At 33.2% G+C, this 20,317-nt stretch overlaps 2 protein-coding genes across 4 annotated transcripts in view; one reads left to right on the plus strand and one right to left on the minus strand.

Moving 5' to 3' along the window:
* LOC145312073 (CDK5 and ABL1 enzyme substrate 2) overlaps positions 1–20,317 on the minus strand; it is a 29,612-nt gene that overhangs the window by 1,352 nt on the left and 7,943 nt on the right. Inside the window, exons 8-15 of one of the 3 annotated variants that reach the window (XM_080151210.1) lie at positions 17,883–17,912; positions 16,468–16,594; positions 14,491–14,967; positions 12,773–12,810; positions 11,868–11,957; positions 11,378–11,528; positions 561–731; positions 2–139 (exon numbers count right to left, since the gene is read on the minus strand). In XM_080151210.1, coding sequence (XP_080007336.1) covers positions 2–139; positions 561–731; positions 11,378–11,528; positions 11,868–11,957; positions 12,773–12,810; positions 14,491–14,967; positions 16,468–16,594; positions 17,883–17,912 — 1,222 coding nt within the window. The remainder of the gene's footprint in view (position 1; positions 140–560; positions 732–11,377; positions 11,529–11,867; positions 11,958–12,772; positions 12,811–14,490; positions 14,968–16,467; positions 16,595–17,882; positions 17,913–20,317) is intronic. The other 2 variants (XM_080151219.1, XM_080151225.1) reach the window with 2 other exon arrangements.
* Positions 1,234–11,078, plus strand: LOC145312351 (uncharacterized). The gene is made up of 9 exons (XM_080151593.1): positions 1,234–1,735; positions 7,060–7,134; positions 7,952–8,018; positions 8,513–8,652; positions 8,984–9,014; positions 9,302–9,380; positions 9,696–9,750; positions 10,001–10,091; positions 10,815–11,078. The coding sequence occupies exons 1-9, from the start codon at positions 1,722–1,724 to the stop codon at positions 10,893–10,895; spliced, it is 633 nt and encodes a 210-aa protein (XP_080007719.1). The 5' UTR covers positions 1,234–1,721; the 3' UTR covers positions 10,896–11,078.

The following is a 20,317-nucleotide window of genomic DNA, read 5'->3' on the forward strand; positions in this document are numbered from 1 at the left end:
CCTCTATCAGTTGGCGCAGCCCATCTCCTTTGAAATCATTGAGTTTCGCCGCCAGTATTAGGCAAGCTCCGGCACAAAATTTTCTATTACTCTTGTTTATCATATTTTTCAGTACGAGCTTTTCAAAATATACATAGGCCTGAAATTTTAAGATTATATTAAATATTTGTATACATCGTAAAGTTCTTTCAAAACCGATTAATATCCGCTGGATTAGAACCAGTTATTAGCCATACTGAAAAATCATGTATAGCATCGTATTACAGACGATTTTCCACTAATATCAAAATACCAGTTTTGTTAGCCAGGGCCTTCAGGACTTAAATTTCAATAATCACTCAACACTGAATGTACTCTTATTTCAATAGCGGATATTCTCTATAATTAGTGCATGTCAGTATAACCGTCCTTTTGCAAACGTAACACTTGTACAATTTATTCTGACATGCGGAATATTGACATCAATTTAATCCTGCGTTTCTGAATAGATATCAGCGTAGAGAAATTCTGTAATGGTAGGTCCGTATGTCGTCCGTCAGTCAGAAAAATTACTCTCTTACCTGCGCAATGGTGACCATATCCACCTCGCACTCAATGCCAATTCTGCGCATCTCCATCTTCAAGCTGCGCAGCTTGCTCAGACTCAAGTTGACCGTTGGAAACTTGTCGCGGAACTTCTCATTCAACTCCTTCTTGAGGTCAGCCGGCTTCACGTACTCGATGACACTCGTCTTAACAAGGTATGTCTTTAAGATTTAAGAAAACAAAAAAAAATTAGTGTTATTGATAGCGCTGCTACTTTATAATTAGGGCACTTCATACGTACGTACATCACTTCACAAAAGTAGCGCTAATTAAAACAAATAGGAATTAACAAACACTCATGTAAAAATGCATGAATTTGAAGGGGAAGGAGGGGAAAGAAATAGTCTAAACCCATCTCAAGATCAATATTTCAAAATAAATTATTCTAAAACTAACCCAAAACAAAAAAAATTATTTTAGTTTACTGTTCTTTAATTGCGTTTACAAGGTACAAAATTGATCTTGATTTATTTACATTTTTTACAAAAACTTTAAAAAATCTACTAAACGACATAATTGTCCATGTTAAATGAGTAACTTGTGTTTCAATCATTACCTACAGATGTTTTTAAATAAAAGATGTTAATAAATAGAATACATTTTTTTGAAGAAGTTTTTAAATCTAAAGTTTATTTTTTATAAATGAAAAAACTTTTTTTCTATTTTTGACAACATTTGTCTTAAACGAACCCCTATAAAATGTAGCATATTCAAATTACGGTGAAATATTTTTTTATATGTTGTACACATGATATAAGAAAGGATATATAATATGTGGATATTGTGACGGGAGAATTTTTGACGTCAGTTTAAGTTGCTTATATAGCCCTCAGATATTGGTCAATATGTTTTTCCATGATAAGGAGAGGGGATGGGGTAATGTCGTAAGGGGGGAAGGGGAGTATCGTATTATTTGTCAGCTGGGAGAAACATTTTATCAGGGTATGCACGTGGTATGCAATATCCACGTATTCTATTTCCATTGCTATAAGTTGAACAACTGAACAGGTGTTATTCTTGCAGCTTTAACAGATCAATATTTACTACAGTATTAAAAATCTGTGTTTAGTAGTTGTATTAATTCTAGTAATTGTATTGTATAAAATTGTGCTTTAAAAATAAAATAGCGTTATATAATGTCATCAGCAAGGTATGTTATTAGACAAATATAAAGCTTTCAATAAAGATTTTTCAAAATATGAAACACACACACAGCTAGCTTAAGCCAGGTACAGGTTTACCTGAGCACGCCAAGAAAACTAACTAGCAGGGGTGTTCTAGGAAGGTATTGTGAGTTCAAAACCACTCTTACTTAAATTGTAGCTGTAGCTTCCCTACTATGATTTTTTCAAAAAACGTTTTTCTTGGCTGCTGGGTTTCATTATCTCCTTCTTCAAGAATTTTAAAATAAATTACTTGTTTCAGCGAGCTATTTTACAAAGTTTATGGAGCAAATCTAACTATTAACTAAAAATTTCATTTATATAATGCAATCCATCAATAAAAATATTCAATTTTTAACTTTATCATTTTCTTCACAATGATATTTGAAATTGTGTCAGCTGTAATTGATGCAAGAGGATATCTTGGCTCAGCCTCTGTAAAAGTTATGGCAGATGGAGGTCAGGGATTCTTAAAAATCTGCGTTACTGTTTTCCCATTGTAGACAGAGGTTGCAGTGAAGAAGAAAATATTGACCCTATACCTGAAGAAGTTGACAGAATCAAACGGTCAACCTACAAAGAGTGTAAGAGTTCTGATAATAACAAGCTTACAAGTGTAAAAAAAGTTATTTTACTTGCCATTGTTCCTAACTGCAAGGAAACTCACAGTAACATGAAAACATTGTTTGATCTTACAAATCTAAACAATATCAGTTTTCTTTTTGTTACAGATATGAAACTTTTATTAACATGCATTGGATGCCAGACTGCAACCTCCAGCTTCCCTTGTCCTTACTGTCTATCTCACTATAGTGATATAGCTCCAGATAATGAAGATGATCCTGTTACTGATGTAGTTGATGAGATAGAGGACAGAACTTTTGGAAAATTGATAGAGGATAGCACTAAATTTGTTGAAATATATGGTTCAAAGAAGCTTTTTGCCAAACATTGCAATAGCACTGTTAACAGTCCATTGTTAAAAGAATCAGCTGCAGTGAAAGTTATTGACAAATGTCCACCAGAGGAAATGCATCTGATGATGGGCTTTGTGAATCACACTTTTTTCAATGGCTTAGTCAAAGTTCTAGGGCGAGAAACAGCTCTAAAGTTTCCTAAGTATCTTAATCTTATTTCTCAGGATTATCATGGTGAAGTATTTGAGGGAAATGCTTGCAGGGAAATGTTAAAGAAGGCACAATGCATTGAAAAGGCTGAAATTCTAGGGCCTATAAGTCCTATAATAGTGCAGCCCTACATCCGTGCATATCAAAGCATGGACAAGCTAGTCCATGCTTGTTTTGGTATGAAATTGGTTGACAAGTCAAAAACTGTTGATCTTATCAAAGAACTTATAATTTCATATATGGATCTAGATATTTCTGTAACGCCAAAGCTTCATGTGATATTTTATCACATCCTTCCATCTCTTCAGAATCCTGTTCTCCAAGAAAGAGGACTAGGAAAAGTTTCTGGTCAAGCTGGTGAGTCAATTCACAAAGAATTTGTAATGTTTTGGGAAAAGTATAAGATTTCTTCTCTTGAAAATCCCAGGTATGGAGATCATCTTAAAAGAGCAGTAATTGAGTTCTCATCAAAGCACCTTTAATTTCATAGAAAAGTACAAATAGAAATTTGTAAAAATGTTATATGAGTACATATACAGGGTGCGCCACATAAATCCGGACTTTTTTTAAACAGCCATAGCGCCAAAACTACTTGACCAATCAGGACGTTTGACCACACTATAAAAAGCTTAGGTAATGATCTTTTTGCCCATGAAAATCTTTGGACGAAGGAGGACGTGTACGCCTAGCTGGCCGCGCATATGTTCAACAAGGCAGATTCGAATCGCGCAGATAAATTACCGTGGATTTATCACTTGGGCCTACTAAATTTGACCTCAGCCCATTTGTAGGTGAGATGGACTAATGAAACTTGCTGGAGATACTATCAGATACCTAGTGAAAACACTAGAAAAGACTAGAGCTCTCTATCCTAGTTGACTTGGCTTTAGTACTCCGACAAAGTGGATCGTGGTAGATTTTAAGATGTCAAAAACGTCAAAAATCTTGAAAATTTCTCGGTTCTTGACTTCAGGTGCCCATATGGAACCTTGAAACTCGTTTTAGACTATGTATTGCGATGATAACCCTATCTTAATTTTCGTGCCATTTTCAAAAAGGTATAAAACGTTGTTCTAGCTTAACTGTGGCCCAAATAAGAGCCGCCGTGTCAAAGGGTAGCTTTAAAGATGGGTTAATTTGGATCCTGCTGTCACTCACTTTTTAAGGAGATGTGGCTTCCAACCAGCCCCAATCTTAATCCAATGGACTTTTGGGCCTGGAGCGCAGTTAAAGCATGAACCAATAGACGCGCCCATATAAAAAAGACCTCTCTCATTGCTCCTATCATGGAGAACTTCGCCTGCGTGAACAGGGACATGGTAACCAGGGTCGGCGGGCGGTTCAGGGGGCGGGTAGAGGCGGTGATTGAGGCTGGTGGTGATTTTATTAAATAATCTAATAGTCATATATCTAGGTTCCTTCCCAGTTTTTAAAATTCAATAAAATCTTTAAAATTGACGATTTTATGTTTATTTGTTTAAAAATAAGAAAAAGTCCGGATTTATGTGGTGCACCCTGTATGTATACAGCTCTCAAATCTTTTGTTTTAGTCCACAGAAACACTTTTTATATCAAAATTATCATAAAAAAAAAATCCAAATGAAACCCAGCAGCCAAGAAAAACGTTTTTTGAAAAAATCATAGTAGGGAAGCTACAGCTACGATTTAAGTAAGAGTGGTTTTGAACTCACAATACCTTCCTAGAACACCCCTGCTAGTTAGTTTTCTTGGCGTGCTCAGGTAAACCTGTACCTGGCTTAAGCTAGCTGTGCACATACTATATTAGTTTAGTGAATTTATTCAAAAGTAATTTTCAAAGAGTTCAAATGGCCATAAAATACAGTGTGTTTTTTTTATGAGAACTTTTTTGGAAGCAATTTTGCCCCACTTATAGTTATCAGAATTTAATGATTAATGGCTTATTTTCTTCGTTTTTTTAAGGCAATTAATAGAACACCAAAAAAATATTCCAGTTTTCATTCAAAAAGTACAGTAAAATCTGAAATTCAAAACTTAGGTGTCAACATCTAAAGATGGTTTTAGCGTAATTTTCTTATGCCTAAATCTTCTAAGAAAAAAATTAGATTTTCTGTAGTCGACTTTGGGGGGACAGTACTCCCTCCCTGGTTGAGATATGACCTTTAAACTTTGATATGTTCTAGTACATGTCCCTAATAGTATCTGTATACATTTTTAGTGTTTTGCAGCCATTCTTGCAAAAGGTTGAATATTATAGCATAAGAAAAAAGCGCTGAAACCATTTTTAGATGTTGACACGGGGCTATAGCACTTACACATCCAGCAAATTTACAGTTGGTGTATTTTTGGCAAAATGTTTTCTTCCTTTTTCTCATGCCATAAATACATCTGACACTGGCATTTACACATCCATACTTTTTCAATTATATGTCATAAATACATCCAACACTGGCAAATACACATCTAGATTAATTTATATGAATATTTGTTTACAATTAATTAAATTTTGTACAGTATGTATAGGTTATAAACTTTTTACCCTATTTTAGTTACTCTCCCCCTATTTACTTCCCTTTTTCTTAAGATGCTCCCAACAAAACATCATCGATACATTTGCGCATGTGGTCAAATTATTGCTATAGAATATACTAGCGGATTCGACACTAGCATCATAGGGGCTTCAAAGTCCAATCCCCTCCCCTTATGGTTGTTTTGTGTGTCATTATCAGCGTAGTATATAAAACAATGTCATCGTTTTTACTTTAAGCGAAAAAGTGGGGATTTTTTTTAGTGTTTAACGAAACAGTACATATATGCTCGCTACTTTACAACTATATAATAATATCATAATATTGTATTATGTATATAGTATTTATGACAAATAATTGAAAAAGTATGGATGTGTAAATGCCAGTGTCAGATGTATTTTTGACATACGTTTAAAAATGTTGGATGTATTTTTGCCAGTGTTGGATGTATTTATGGCATGAGAATCGATTTTACTGTCATTTATACAGTAAAAATTCAGTTTGTCATAAATACATCCACTGTACTGGCATAAACACATCCACTGTAAATTTGCTGGATGTGTAAATGGCAGTCCCCCGTTGACACCTAAGTTTTGAATTTTAAATTTTACTGTACTTTTTAAATAAAAACTGAAATATTTTTTTGTTGTTCTATTAATTGCCTTAAAAAACGAAGAAAATAAGCCATTAATCATTAAATTCTGATAACTATAAGTGGGGTAAAATTGCTTTCAAAAAAGTTCTCATAAAAAAACACACTGTATATCTAAAACCGAATATGATGGGATAATGCCAGTTTGAACAAATAACATCCCTTCTTTTCTCCCAAACTTTACAAGCTACAAAAACTTTAAAGGAAGCCTGCAGGTAGACCCAATGACCCAAATTTGAAGCCTCCAGCTTCAATAACAAAAAGTTATAGGCATCTTAAAACAGCCTTTTAGGGATTTAAAAATCTTCAAAAAATTTCCTACCTCATGTCAGAAATTTCAATATTAAATTATACCTGCTAGAAGCAAAATTATAATATCATTTAGGGCACGATTTATAATGTTATTAACTGATAACATTATAAATAAAAAACACCTTTTCATAGTAATTTTTTTTTTAAATTGAACTTCTTGTCTAAACGTAAAAGCCTGGCAGAAAAATAATTAAACTAATGAAATACAATCTCTCTTTCAAATAACTAGAGTAATTAAGAGTAGAGGTGTTATTTAAGTCCTTAACAACACACAGAAAACTGTCCCGAATTTGTATTAATTTTGAGGAACAAGACTCCAGTTATGTCATATTTTTCTTTCCAGAAAAAGGAAAGGGGAAAAGAAAAAAAAAAGGAAGGGGGGAAGAAAAAAGAGATGGGAGAAAAGGGGGTTTTCCCCATCTCTTTTGAAGAGATTTTCTTCCCCCCTTCCCTTTTTCGGGAAAAAAAATATGACGTCACTGGAGTCTTGTTCCTCAAAATTAATACAAATTCGGGACAGTTTTCTGTGTGTCGTCCTTAACATCTAGGGACTCTATATAGAATATTTGAACGTGTAAGGAAAAATAGCCTAAAACACTAAAATCTAAAAATGATTTAGCCCAAACCATTCCAGCTTACCAAAAAGTTTAGGGGGTTATTGTTATCTTAAGCTTCAGACAAAAAACCTAACATAATAGGATAATTATTTGTAGTTATGCCCCAATTCCATCGACCGACGATGATTATCCATTACCACCAACTATCAATGATTCTCTACTACCAGACAGGTTAGTCAGTCAAGATCTCTGAAACTTCACATTTTTAAAAGCGAGGCTTTCCTACACATAGGGTAGGTCCGTCCGTCCGTAACATATACCTCCACTATATGCAGACATATTAGTCTTATTGATTATAAACTTTGGCAATAAGAATCATATAACAGATACGTACAAATAAGAAAGTATTGCAACTCTATAATAATTTCCGGTAAGTCTGTAGTTCCATTTTTAACAAAATGATTTGTTAGGTTTTAAAAAATTAATGATATAATGATCATGTTTCCTTCATTTTTGGAATATTGATATCATAAGAAAAGCAAATCTATAAAATCAAGACTTTAAATGTAAGTAGGCCTAAATAAATAAGGGAGGGGGGGCGAAAGTGACACTTTTTGAAACCAAAACTAAAAGTCAAAGGAACTCAACTAAAAAAAACAGTTACAGGTCTGACAGTTTGCATGGCAGTTGCTTTATAGGGGTACAATATGGAACTGTGAAGAAACGGCGTCGCAACCGCCGAAAACCGCCAAGAAAAGGCAAAAAAAATTCAGCGGGAAACGGCGGTTTTCGGCGGTTGCGCCGCCGTTTCTTCACAGTTCCATATTTTACCTCTAAAGCAACTGCCATGCAAAATCTCAGACCTGTAACTCTTTTTTTAGTTGAGTTCCTTTGTTGACTTTTAGTTTTGGTTTCAAAAAGTGTCACTTTCGCCCCCCCCCCCCCTTTAAATGTTAAATATTAGTGAAAGCTCATACAAGGGCAACGTATAGTAAATTTTATTCCCTTTTAATAACCCCATTTAGATCTTATAGCATTCATTTTCTAGGATTGTAATGCAAAGAAGAGGACGACCTTCATACAAATCTGTCATTCTCTTGCATTTTGTTTTCAAGGTATTACAATTCATTGGCAAATCTAGAAGTTTTAAGTTTTAAGCAATGAGAATTTTTTCAGTCAACAGAAATTAGAAAATCAAACTTAAAACAGGGTAAAAATTATGTTATAATCTATAATCTAGCCTCCTCTAAGGATATCCTAAATACTTGAGAAAAACAAAACAGGCCTAAGACCAATACACAGCTTCCTTAATTGATTCAGTGATTAGCAAGATTCAACGAACAGACAAAAAGACCTTACTACTTTATTTTATAGGATTGAGGACTTTTGAATATTAAAGTAAAACACTAGAAGGAGAAAGGGTTAAATAACTGTATTTCCCTATCGCAATGCCCTTGTGACAACTCTCAATTGGGTCTTTGAAAATCATCCAATGGTAACGGGAATATTAACACAGCCAAGTATAAGAGCAGAAAACAATTTGCTAGCAGACGAAAAAGGTCATATCCTAAAATTGATATTAATTCTAATAAAAAAATTTAATGTTTAGGTATCAGCATTTATATTGTACATACTGGGAAGCCTAATAATGTCGTCCTACATTGCTGTCTTCATATTTGTCACTATGCTTCACTCGATGGACTTTTGGGTAGTCAAAAATGTCTCTGGTAGACTTATGGCAGGTCTCAGGTAAAGCTTATAGCCTTGTTGATCAAATAAACTTTTCTAACTACATTAAAGTAAAAGAATAATTGTATGTCCCTACCTCGAAGACCCTGTGCTGAATTTCAATTGGGTCTTTAAATATCAGCCATAACGTCGTAATTATTAACTCAGTCAAGTCGCTGCAAAAGAGCAGAAAGCAATTTGATTGCAGACAAAAAAGGTCCCCAAGACTGGATCCAAATAGTTTCCTGGGTTATACATCATTACTTAATACATTTATTCATTGAACCATTTTTAAGATAGCCAAACTTTTATGATAATACTGTAAAGAAATTAAAAAACATATTTTTCTCAGGTGGTGGAGTGTTGTGGATGAAAATGGAGATGTACGTAAAAATTTCTTTATATACCATTTTGTTGCATAATTCCTATAGTAACTCCTACCTATATAAATGCAAAAAAAAGAATATAATACAGCCAATGTAGATGTAGTAATATACAAAAAAAATAAAACATTAACATTACTCTTAGAGGTCTTTAAAGGAAGCTTGAAAGGTTCAACTACATATTTCTACCAAAAATATTACGATATACACTAAAGAATTATAAAATATTGGTTTAAGAGTAGCTTTGCAACTAGCAAAAATAGGTTTGAATAATATTTGTGTTACAGTTGACATGGAAATATGAGAAATGGAGCGAAGAAGAGAGGGAACTGGCCAGACCAAGAGATGCAAACCTATTCTGGGCAGGTGACTAAACTTCTGTTACCTTCTTTTTAATTTAGTGGCTTTGCTTCTAGCCTTTGGGCCTTTACTGTAGAAAGTGAAGTGAAGTCCTACCATTAATCATTAGGTTTTTTTTTTTAAATTTGAACAATTTTCAACACATTGAAATCAAACAGTAAAAAAATATTTTCTGTTAATGAACTCGTATTACTTAAATGAATCATATTGACTTTGAATAAGAACAAGATGTAGCTAATAAATACTTCAACAAAAATACTTGTAGTACATCTTTATCTACACATGCATTTTTTTATTCCCTAACTGCAAATTTTATTTTAGGCCTTGTTGTTAATCTAAATTTATGGATAACCCTCAGTATTATCAGTGTTTTTAGGTAAAACATTTTCGTAGATATAAAATTAGTTTGACAAGTATCGAATGCCTTAGTAACATCAAAATCAATTACCTACACTTCTAAACTTTTGTTTTACAATTACAACCAACTTTCTTGGAAAAGGTCTATTGAAAGAAATACATTTATTTGTCACTATTCTTATATTTGGTGCATTTTGACAATGAAAGGTTGTTTACTTCCATTTTTTGAATAGCAGAAAAGTTAAAAGCAACCCTGTATTTATATTTAGATTGAATTTAAGCTGGTTTATTTTGTGCTGCATCGCTATTACATTAAACTCAGCAAACACAATTGGATATTTAAGATGCAGATTGGGACAGGTAAATTTTATTTGTTATTAGCGACTCTACTCTACAAGAATTTTTGTTGTTGAATATTCCCTGTAATTCTCTTAACACACATTTGTAAAGTAATATGTCTTGAGTCTTCAGGGAGTAGGGGCAGAAAAGGGAATATTGATCTGTTTATTACACTAGTCCCCAAAGTTTTATAATAACGTTTTCTTATTCGTTGGCTCAACAACTGAACTTTGAGGACCTTGGTGAATATTTATTAGATGCATGATTAAGTTGAGTGTTGAAACGTTTTAACCACTAATTTTAATCTATAGAAGGGGTACTTTTGTCTATCATCATTTGAGATGTACTTTAAGGGGGAGGTAGGTTGTGCTGAAATTCCGTAAATGTGTGAGTTTTAAGAATTTAAAATAGAAATAGAACTCTAAATTTTGGCATGGCAGTTGCTTTAATGGGGTATATCGTGGATATGTACTATATGAGAGCAATTGCTATACAAAATTTAGAGTTCTACTTCTATTTTAAATTCTTAAAACTCACACATTTACGGAATTTTAGCACAACCTACCTCCCCCTTTATCGGCCAATGTCTTATCCCTTTAGATTTCTGGTGTAGGTATATTGTATTTTTTTTATCTTGAACATTTATTTTTATATTACTTAAGGATAGGATAAGCACATTCTGCCTTTTTGACTTAAACATTAAACAACCTTTTATGACACAAACAAACATTGTATTTTTTTCAGGTAAATCTACGAAAATTGTTGACAGACTCTGTGACTCAATATGTTTATATGAAACCAAAACAACAACAACAAAGTTCATAAAAAAACTTATAACAAAAATAATAAAAGAAAGGATTTATTTCAAATGCAAAGCTTTTACAGTATCCTTCTAAACTTTTACTATGTTATTCTAATTTTTTTTATAGAAGTTAGTATTTTGTTTAGTTACTTTTTGTAACAATTAAATCCTATTTAAAATAAATTTTAGTGAAAATTCATATAAAATGTAAATTTTGCTAAATTTTGAGTTTTAAGCAAAAATAGTGAGGAAGCCCGAGCTTTACAGATTACGCTTGGCGTGTAAAAATCTTATTTAATATATAAGATAGTAAAATTATTTTGTCTGTACCTTAAGATCTCATATAATACATGTCAGAATTGGTTATAATTTACAGTGAATCTTTGTAAATATCTTTTGGTGGTTTGAGGCTTTTTCCTGACCTTCAACACCCTCCTTTAGAGGCCAATGGTGAATCAACTAGTAGCAAAGAAAGCAATTACAGTATGAAACAGTTATTACTCACCATATAAGAAGAGAAGGGTAGAAAAGTTCTGTGTTTACCCGCGCCCAACCATCCGTCCAGGGTGTGGGGGGAGTAGGGAGTTCCCAAAGGACACCCCCAGCTCCCAACCTCCTGGGGCGCAGGGGAGTTGCGTCCTCCTGGTGGTGATATCCTATATAAGGACAATTATGTTAATAAGTAAAGATCAAAAGAAATTGTAAACTTTTATAGATTTAATAAAAACTCAATTATCAATTCCTACCTATTACAACAAGGTACAATGTTATAAGCGAAGCAATAAATTTACTTACATTTTTATCTAGACTTGTACATTTATATTCTGCTTTTTCAGTTCTGACACTTGTGTTAATGTTCGTTTGTCTTACCATTTCAGAGCTTCGCTTTTTATGGTTGTTGTCATCCTTGTTTAAATAAAATCTAGTGTGGCTGACAAGCCCGTTTTTTCTGCAATTTATCTATCCTGTTTCTCTTCCTCAAAGAAAGGACCCACCTGCCATGAACCCTGGCTGACTGAATCTGTCTGGGGGCAGGGGAGGCACGTCCTGTTTCATTGTCCAATGGTGCTTGGATTTCTTTTGTTCTAGATGAATATCATACATATAAATACTTATTTTATCACTTCAGAAGACAAACATTGTAATTTACCAGGGATCTAAAAAGATAAGACAATAGCTGATAATTTGATGTACATCTCCAATGTTGACACACAAAATTACCCCTTTTTTAGAATCAAATTAGTGATTGAAACGTTTAAACACTTAACCTAATAAACCAACCAATCTAAATTCAGTAAAAGTATCCAAAGTTGTTAAGCCAACGAATAAGTAAACGTTATTTTAGAACTCCGGGGACTAGTGTAATAAAAAGCCCATTGGCCCCTCTCTCTCTCTGGTAATATACATTTTTAAAACTTCTGTTTGTGACATTATTTTAAACTTTCCAATTATTTTCCACAATTGAAACATTCAAGTTTTTTTTTAGAGACATTGTAGATTTTGTTTATGTCTAAAGTCAAACCAAAGTGTAAAATAAAGGGGCGATAGGGGACAGCGTTACAAACCAATTAAAGACAAAAATTCTTTTAATTGTCCTTTTATCTGGTGGATTAGTTATTAGTTATACAGTATACATGGGTCCCTGATGTCAAACAAAAATTTTGTATATAAGGGGGGGGGGGGGGGGAAGTTTTGACACATTTGCGTAAACCTGGAGTATAGGCTTTATCTTTGGACTGAGAGGATAGGTTATTAAAGATAAAATCATTCTTATATGATAAAATACCCGCAACTTTAAGATTTTTTGGAGCTCCAGAACCTGGAGGCCTATCCTCCAGGTTTACGCAAATGTGTCAAAATCCTCCCCCCCCCCTTGTTTAATTTTAGTAAAATATTTTACCTATAAGCTGGCTTCAAAAAACAACTGTATGAAATTTCCTAAAAAATAAATTAAACGTTAAAAAATCTGTTAAAAGACCTATAAAAATATAATAGCAATGAAGCATATGAACTAATAAGCAGCATTTAGTTTCTTTCTATTCTACTAAAGGGTAACACGGATAATTTCAAATTTTAACATTTAAAACATTAATGGTTTCATTAAATATAAAGGGATGATTATTTTAATATTCTTCTTTTTTTCTTCAGCTAGTCAAAAGCCAACAAATTTGACTAGCCTTAAGTTTTTCTAAGCTGGATCTTTAAATCGTTTAGTGGTGCGCTAAATCGGGGCGATCCAGTTCACCCCGGTTTGGCGCGGCAATGACACTTGTAGAGTGCCATTGCCGCGCCAGTACCGCGCCACTGGTTCGCCCATTCCATTTTGATTTAAAGATTGAAATCAAATAATATCTAGGTGCGCCGAACTGGATCGCCCCGATTTAGCGCCCCACTAAACGATTTTAAGATCCAGGTCAGTATGTCTTCGAAACCGATAAATATCCGCTGGATTAGAAACGGTTCTTACCTATACTAAAAATTATGTAAAGCATCGTATTACAGACAATATTTCACTTACTAAATTAATACAAGTTTTGTTAGGCCGGGCCATCCGCTAACAAAACTGGTCTTAGCCTCGTAAATTTTAATTTTAGTATTCGCGGAAAGCTGTCTGTAATACGATGCTATAAATGAATATTTATTATACCTCTGTTAAATTTATCTTATTTACATTAAAACATAAAAAGGGATACACTAAATTTTTTTTTTTAAATTTATACATTTAATCAAATAATTTATTTTTACCCGGATTTAAAAACATTTAACATCTATTTTAATCACAACTTTATGATTTTAAGAATTGTTTTTTAATCATAAAAACTTAATTTTATTTAACTTTTTGTTATACATTATGTCAATGATAATCTTTTAATAGACTTAAATTTTAGTTGGCTAGTTTTTGATAATACTGGTAAAATGTCCTAAATAGTAAGATAATGAGTACAATAAACATTACTAGCGGTCATGCCCCTAGAAGCCTCTAGGGACGGAACTTAGGATGGGAAAGGGAAATTACGACCCCCTCCCATTTTCAGTTTGAATTTTAAAATGAAAAAAAATAGTGGGAATCATCTTTTATTGGGATGGTGAATAATAATATGACCTCCCCACAAATAGTTTGAACCCTTTCCTGAATCTATAAGAAGCTTCACTGTATAACGGTCTAGCAGTTGGCGAGATCCTTCGCTACGCACAAAAAAATCTTACTATATTAAACATTATATCATGAACTATTCCTACATATGTAAAGTAATAATTTAAAGCACCAGCTATTTATAATACTTCTTTATAAAACTAGGATCACACTTCAAAGATTAATTTCTCTGGCTATTATAGAGCATTTAGAATTTATTGTTTTTTTGGCGGTATGTTTGGCACCTGGCATCATTACAACCAGCAAAAGAGTATATTTTCCCCATTTTTTTAGTTTTTAGTTAATCCCTTTTATTGAATTGCAGCTTTGTATAGCAAAACTGTGGTGGACCAAACGCACATTTAATAATGTGTAAACTTTTTTTGGACAAAAATTACAATTAACAAAACAATGCTAGTTCAATAAATACCAGCAACCAAGCGCGACAATGTTTGCGTGTGTGTGTGTACAACACTTACACTTACTGTTTTGCCGCTACTCCCGCCGCTGCCTGTACCACTACTACCGCCCGCGGCGGAAACACCGCTGCCCGCTTTCATGAATGGAAAGGCCTGATCCAGCTCAATCATCTCTGAGCTGACACTCAGCTTTTGGGATAGCTTGCGAGACAGCTGTCGGGTCAACTCGCCAACTGCCGCCGGTTTTTTGTTGGCCACTCGAAAACTGCTTCCCCGCACGCTGCCAGCTATTTTTGAAAATCTACGAAAAGCCACAGAATTTTGAGTTGCAGTGGTACTGGCCGCTACAGCATTTCTTGGTGGACTTTCTTTTTTGACATCTTCTGTCTTTTTGTCAGCAATAGCATCTAGCCGGTTGGTTACTGTTGCAAGACTTTTCTTCAATCCGCTTTTTTCGGCGGTTTTGCTGCCGCCAATGTTTGGCAAAGACATCCGCGGTGTTGCGGTTGCAGTTGTGGTTGTTGTAACAACACCAGTTTCACCCTAGGTGCAGGGACATGAGATAAAATGTGCCTTAACAGCATTTCAAACAAGGAGGGGAGGGGGGAGAGCGAAAGGGTTTATTAGATAGAAGATAAAAGGGGTCAGGAAAGATAAAGGTGTATTCTAGCTAAAGTAAAAGATTTTAATTGCTTTATCCTTTATATAAAGTAAAAGGATCAGTTTGTGTGTCTGTCAAAACCTAAGGATTTCGCTAACCGCTGAACCGATTTGATTCTCCTTTAAGCTTCTCATAAATCCTGGGAAGGTTTATAACTATTTTGAGGGAGGTTACCACCACCCTGCAATGAGAAAATGACCCACAAATTTTTTTTACACTTTTCTTTTAAAACTAGAATTGAAAATGGGAAGGGGGGTCGACTACCTCCAATTGCACTACCTCCCAGCCTCAATATATAGAAAAGTTGCTTTCATGAATACGATCTTTCCTGGAGTCTATAAGTCCATTTGTTTAAAAGTTACTAAGTAACAAAAAATGAGAAAACTGACACAGCCAATCTTAGTTTAAACTATAGGACCATGCAAATCTACCTATTGCAAGTTATTAATATACTAATGTGCCACATGCAAAATTAACTAAAGTTTAAAGTGCATTTATAACAAAAAGAAATTTAATTATGAGATTTTTTTTCCTCTTATACAGGGCAATCAAAAAATCATTTTAGACTTGCGCATAGCATTTGACTGAAACCTCCTCTAAAATCTTACATTCAAATATTCTAAATATTTATGTTTTCACTTTTTCTATCTACTCCATAGAAGATGACTAAATATTTTTTTTTAATTTGACATTATAGGGTTATGGTTTTACTTTTATATGTTTCATTCCATTCAAGGCTAAATTAGTTAGAAAAAGGTAATGTTACATTTACAGTATCATTTCATAAAAGGAAAGACTGCTTCCGAAATACATTTCCAAACTAATGCCAGTGCCAAAGAGAATTTTTCGCCAGAAAAGTAACGTTATTCAACCCCAAAGACTTTTTGAAAATCCCTATAGAGGCGAAGTATTTTGATTTTTACCTTGTAATATCAATAACAAGAAGACTAGGTACACTCAGGGGCGTCCAAGCTTTTTTATTTGTGGGGGGGGGGGGGGGGTAAAATTTTGAAAATAAAAATTTTGTTTTTTTTTTTTGGGGAGGGGGTGTAATCTTTATTTTATAGAGGCATTTTTTTTTATTTGGGGGGGGGGAAATTGGGATCTACTGCAGTTCACGGTAAAATATTGCTGGTAACGCAATTTTCCAAAAATCTATGAATGCTGTAGGCATCCCCAAATTCAATTGGGGGGGGGGGGGGTAATCACCCCTTTAACTCCCCCCCTTGGACGTCTATGAGGTACACCATATTTAAAATGAATTGTTTTTTTTTAAATGGTTGCAAAGGTTGTAGAAAATTCCTTCCTATCTTTAATTTGAGTTATCTTCTGATACTGTTAATGAAGCATCATCTAAAAAATATGTAGGAACAAAACTCTACCTGTGCTCCTTCCATCCTGTCGAGGCCAAGCATCTCAAAGGGATCAAAGGTGTCTGTGATGGCTGGCAAAGGACGACCTCCAGATGGATGCCGCAATCTCTTTCCAACTTCATGCTTGTGCTCGGTTCTAAATAAAAACAATATTTGTTAAATAAAAACAATTAATAACTATTAGATTATGATCCCAATATTAACATAAAATAACCTCTAACTATTATGATATACAAGGCAACCTTTATTTATTTAGTTGCTTTATTTTAGGTTCGACGATATTAGAATCTAAAACCTACATTATTTTTGTTGAACCTGCCATTGTTAGTATTTGTTAATAACATATCCAATATGGCTTTGTAACTGATTATTGTCCGCTGGACTAAAATAGGTTCTCAGCCATACTTGAAAATCATGTATAGCATCGTATTGCAGACAACTTTCTACGAATAATAAAATAAAAATCATAAATTAATACCAGTTTTGTTCTTTTATTTTTAATCCGAGGAAAGTTATCTATAATACGATGCGATAAAAAACTATTCCTTGAACATTGATACAAAAACAAACATATATTTTGACAAAAAACATGCACAATAATTAATTTTCAAGCCTTAGAGTGGCTTGATAGTTGTTACAAACCTTTTCCTGCCTCTTACATTAACATGCAATTGTAAATTTTCTGCTATCATATGAATAAACGGGGATATTATGACAGTGGAAAATTCTCGTAAATTTACCTTGCAAATATGAAACTCATTTATTAGTCAGTTCGTTCATCAAGTAGGAGGGGAGGAAATTTGGTAAAGTAAGTGGAAGGGGACAATCGTTATTTTTGCCCGCTGCGTGTTTCACTTTATTAGAGAACAGTAATACCTAATGTATCCATTTAAACAACATAGATATTTCAAAATTTCAAACAAAATTCTTACATTGAACCATTTATTCATATTGAATTAAAAAGAGATACCAAGAGAAAGAAACCAATAAAAGCAATCATTATGATAATCATTCAAGCAAAGAGCAAATTGACAGCATTTTCGTTATTGGTGATATATTTGACTTTTTCATTATTTGGGAATAATGTAAAGTTAGACAAGATTTTAAAACTTTGCTTCTTACAGATTTTTTTCTAGGGGATCTTCGATAAATTGATGTATAGCCTGAATGAAAATAAATAACATTACCACTTCTGTAGATTACAATTATCGGTTGAATAGTATGAACACTACTTGTTAAAAACCAACCAAAATTCAATAAGAGTAACCAAAGTTTTCGAACCAACAAACAACGATGTTATAAAACTTTGAGTACCAGTGTAATTTACAGGTCAATCTTTTTTCTGCATAGTCTCATATTAATCATTGAACCGTGGAAAGGATAGATCTAAGAAGAAGAAATATTTAGAAGAAAAAAAATCATACCTGCTACTCAGTCTACTCAAGGAGTGTCTCCTAAATACCAGAACAATATTTATATAAGTTAAAAAATTGGGATCAAGTGCAGTTTTCGTTAAAATGGTCCTGGTAACGATTATATCCAAAAAATATATGAACTTTAAAGGCGACCAAACGACTGAACGTACTTTACGAGTGTTTTCTTCAGATAGGATTTCCCTGTGTTGATCAATGAATCTTGACTATTCCAGATTATCTATTACCCTTCTTGTGCCGTAGTAGTAATTGGATTTTTGAAGATAATCGTTACCAGGAACATTTTACCGTTTATTGAACTAGATCCAAAAAATATAATATTGTTAACAAAACAAATGGTTATTACGATTAGTAGGAAGAAAATATAAATAAACACACAAATATTAAAAGTTAAAGCCATTATAATCATATCAAGAGCAGGAATAGCATATTTGTAAGTATAGTATAAAAAAGAACAATAATATTTTCCAGATATAAGAGTGACTTTTGCAGACATAAGGAAATTATTTTTAGACAAATAAAAGTAATTTTCATTGGGTACATCATAACAGTTTAACATATAATTGAAATTATTTGCCAATATTTCTATTTATTTTTTGTGCTGCACATTTATCATTATGAGAATGTCACTAAAAGGAACAAATTAAACTGCGCATTATGAGAAAATTATGACCCAGGGATAAAAGGGAAAAGACAATGGTCGATAAATAAATGCACATCGCCTATAATGATACACAATGTTACCACTTCTGTAGATTAAAATCAGTGGTTGAAACGTTTGAACACCTAACTTAATGAATCAAACTATCAAAATTTACTAAAGTCCCCAAAGTTGTTAAGCCAACGAATAAGAAAACATCACTATAAAACTATGGGAACTAGTATAATAAACAGTCCATTGTCTCCTCTCTGCTGATAAATTGTATTTAAAACATGAAAACATAAAACGCTAATCATGCATCCTACCTAATCAACACAAGGCTACTAGAGCTTAAAAAGCTACAAAATAGAAAAAAAAATCTAAAGATGAGGAAACATAAAAAAAATTCTAACAACCTAAAAATTCAAAACAAAACGTACTATGAAGGTATAAATGAAGAAAGATGGTCATTTTTTTCGCGCAATTCCTTAAAGTTGGGTGTTTGGTTGTAGTCAAATACCATCGTATTAAGTCAAAGTGTTCTTAAGGGGGGGGGGTTTTTAATGCAACCATCTCGTAATCAATGTATAAATGGCACTTAGAATTCGAATTTTGATCTGAATCCTTGAGTAATCCTTGGTAGGTCTATTTTCCCTAAATCTAACAAAAAGTTGAAAAAGTAACGGCTAACAGCTCAGCCGTTTAGCCGTTTTTTGGCTATTTTTAGGGCAAATCTGTCATAAATTACGTAGAAATCAACTTTTTGAATCGTATTTTTGCTTTAAATCATGTGAAATGATACAAAAAAACATTTATTAGATTTCTAGTACCAGCAACTACCGGCTAGAACCGTTTAAAAACGTTTTGGAGTGGAAAAGAACATTATGTGGAGAGAGGTTTCGTGATGGATTTCTCTTGAAAATACCCAAAAAATGGCTACACAGCTGAGTCGCAAGCCGTTAGCCGCTACTTTTCCAACTTTTTGTTCGATTTAGGGAAAATAGACCTACCAAGGATTATTCATGCAAAATTTCGGATAAAAATTCGAATTCTAAGTGACATTTATACATTGATTACGAGATGGTTGCATTAAAACCCCCCCCCCCCCTTATAACCAAATGTATATATATGAAATGGTCCATAATTAAGAACAGTTTGACTTTATAAGCGCATTTGACTACAACCCAACTTTACGGAATTACGAAAAAAATGACCTCTTTATCACCAAACAGAAATTAAGAAACAAAAATATTTTGTCCTGCATCTTTTAATGGCATTTTTTATTATAACATGCTTTGGTCTTTTAGTCATGTTTGTTATTTAATTTCTTATTTTTTAAGTTTAGAAAATGTAAAATTGTATGTTCAAAGATTGATTCAAGATGCCCTACAATCCCCAAAAAAAATTTAATATCTAATGATAAAATACCTAGATTAAGAAGAACAATTTTATATACAACATTTTTGTCAGAAACGAACAATTAAAGAATTATTTTATCAATTTAAATTGTTTTTAAATCACTGTCAGCATATTATCTATTTTACCAACAAAAATCTATAAAATTTTTGTTTTATACATAATAATAAACAATAAATAATTCAAATAGCTGATAAATCTCTGCCCTATTTGACAGGGGTCAATATTATCTATGTAAAAAATACAGGGGTGAATATTCTGCATGGGATCTCCGGCTAAAGGGTGAGGGGGGGGGAATAAAAAAATATGTGGAGAAAATGAAAAAATAATGAGTACGGAAACATTTTTCCCCCTTCTTGGGGCAAAAACT

Source organism: Acartia tonsa, chromosome 1, assembly GCF_053477335.1.
Source record: "Acartia tonsa isolate MP-2025a chromosome 1, ASM5347733v1, whole genome shotgun sequence".
Lineage (NCBI taxonomy): Eukaryota > Metazoa > Arthropoda > Copepoda > Calanoida > Acartiidae > Acartia > Acartia tonsa.

What these genes read in the sequence shown, in the direction of transcription:
- LOC145312351 (XM_080151593.1), top strand. An exon ending in TCTTGCATTTTGTTTTCAAG is followed by an intron (nt 8,019 to 8,512) that starts GTATTACAATTC and finishes TTTAATGTTTAG; the next exon opens with GTATCAGCATTTATATTGTA. An exon ending in AGTATTATCAGTGTTTTTAG is followed by an intron (nt 9,751 to 10,000) that starts GTAAAACATTTT and finishes ATTTATATTTAG; the next exon opens with ATTGAATTTAAGCTGGTTTA.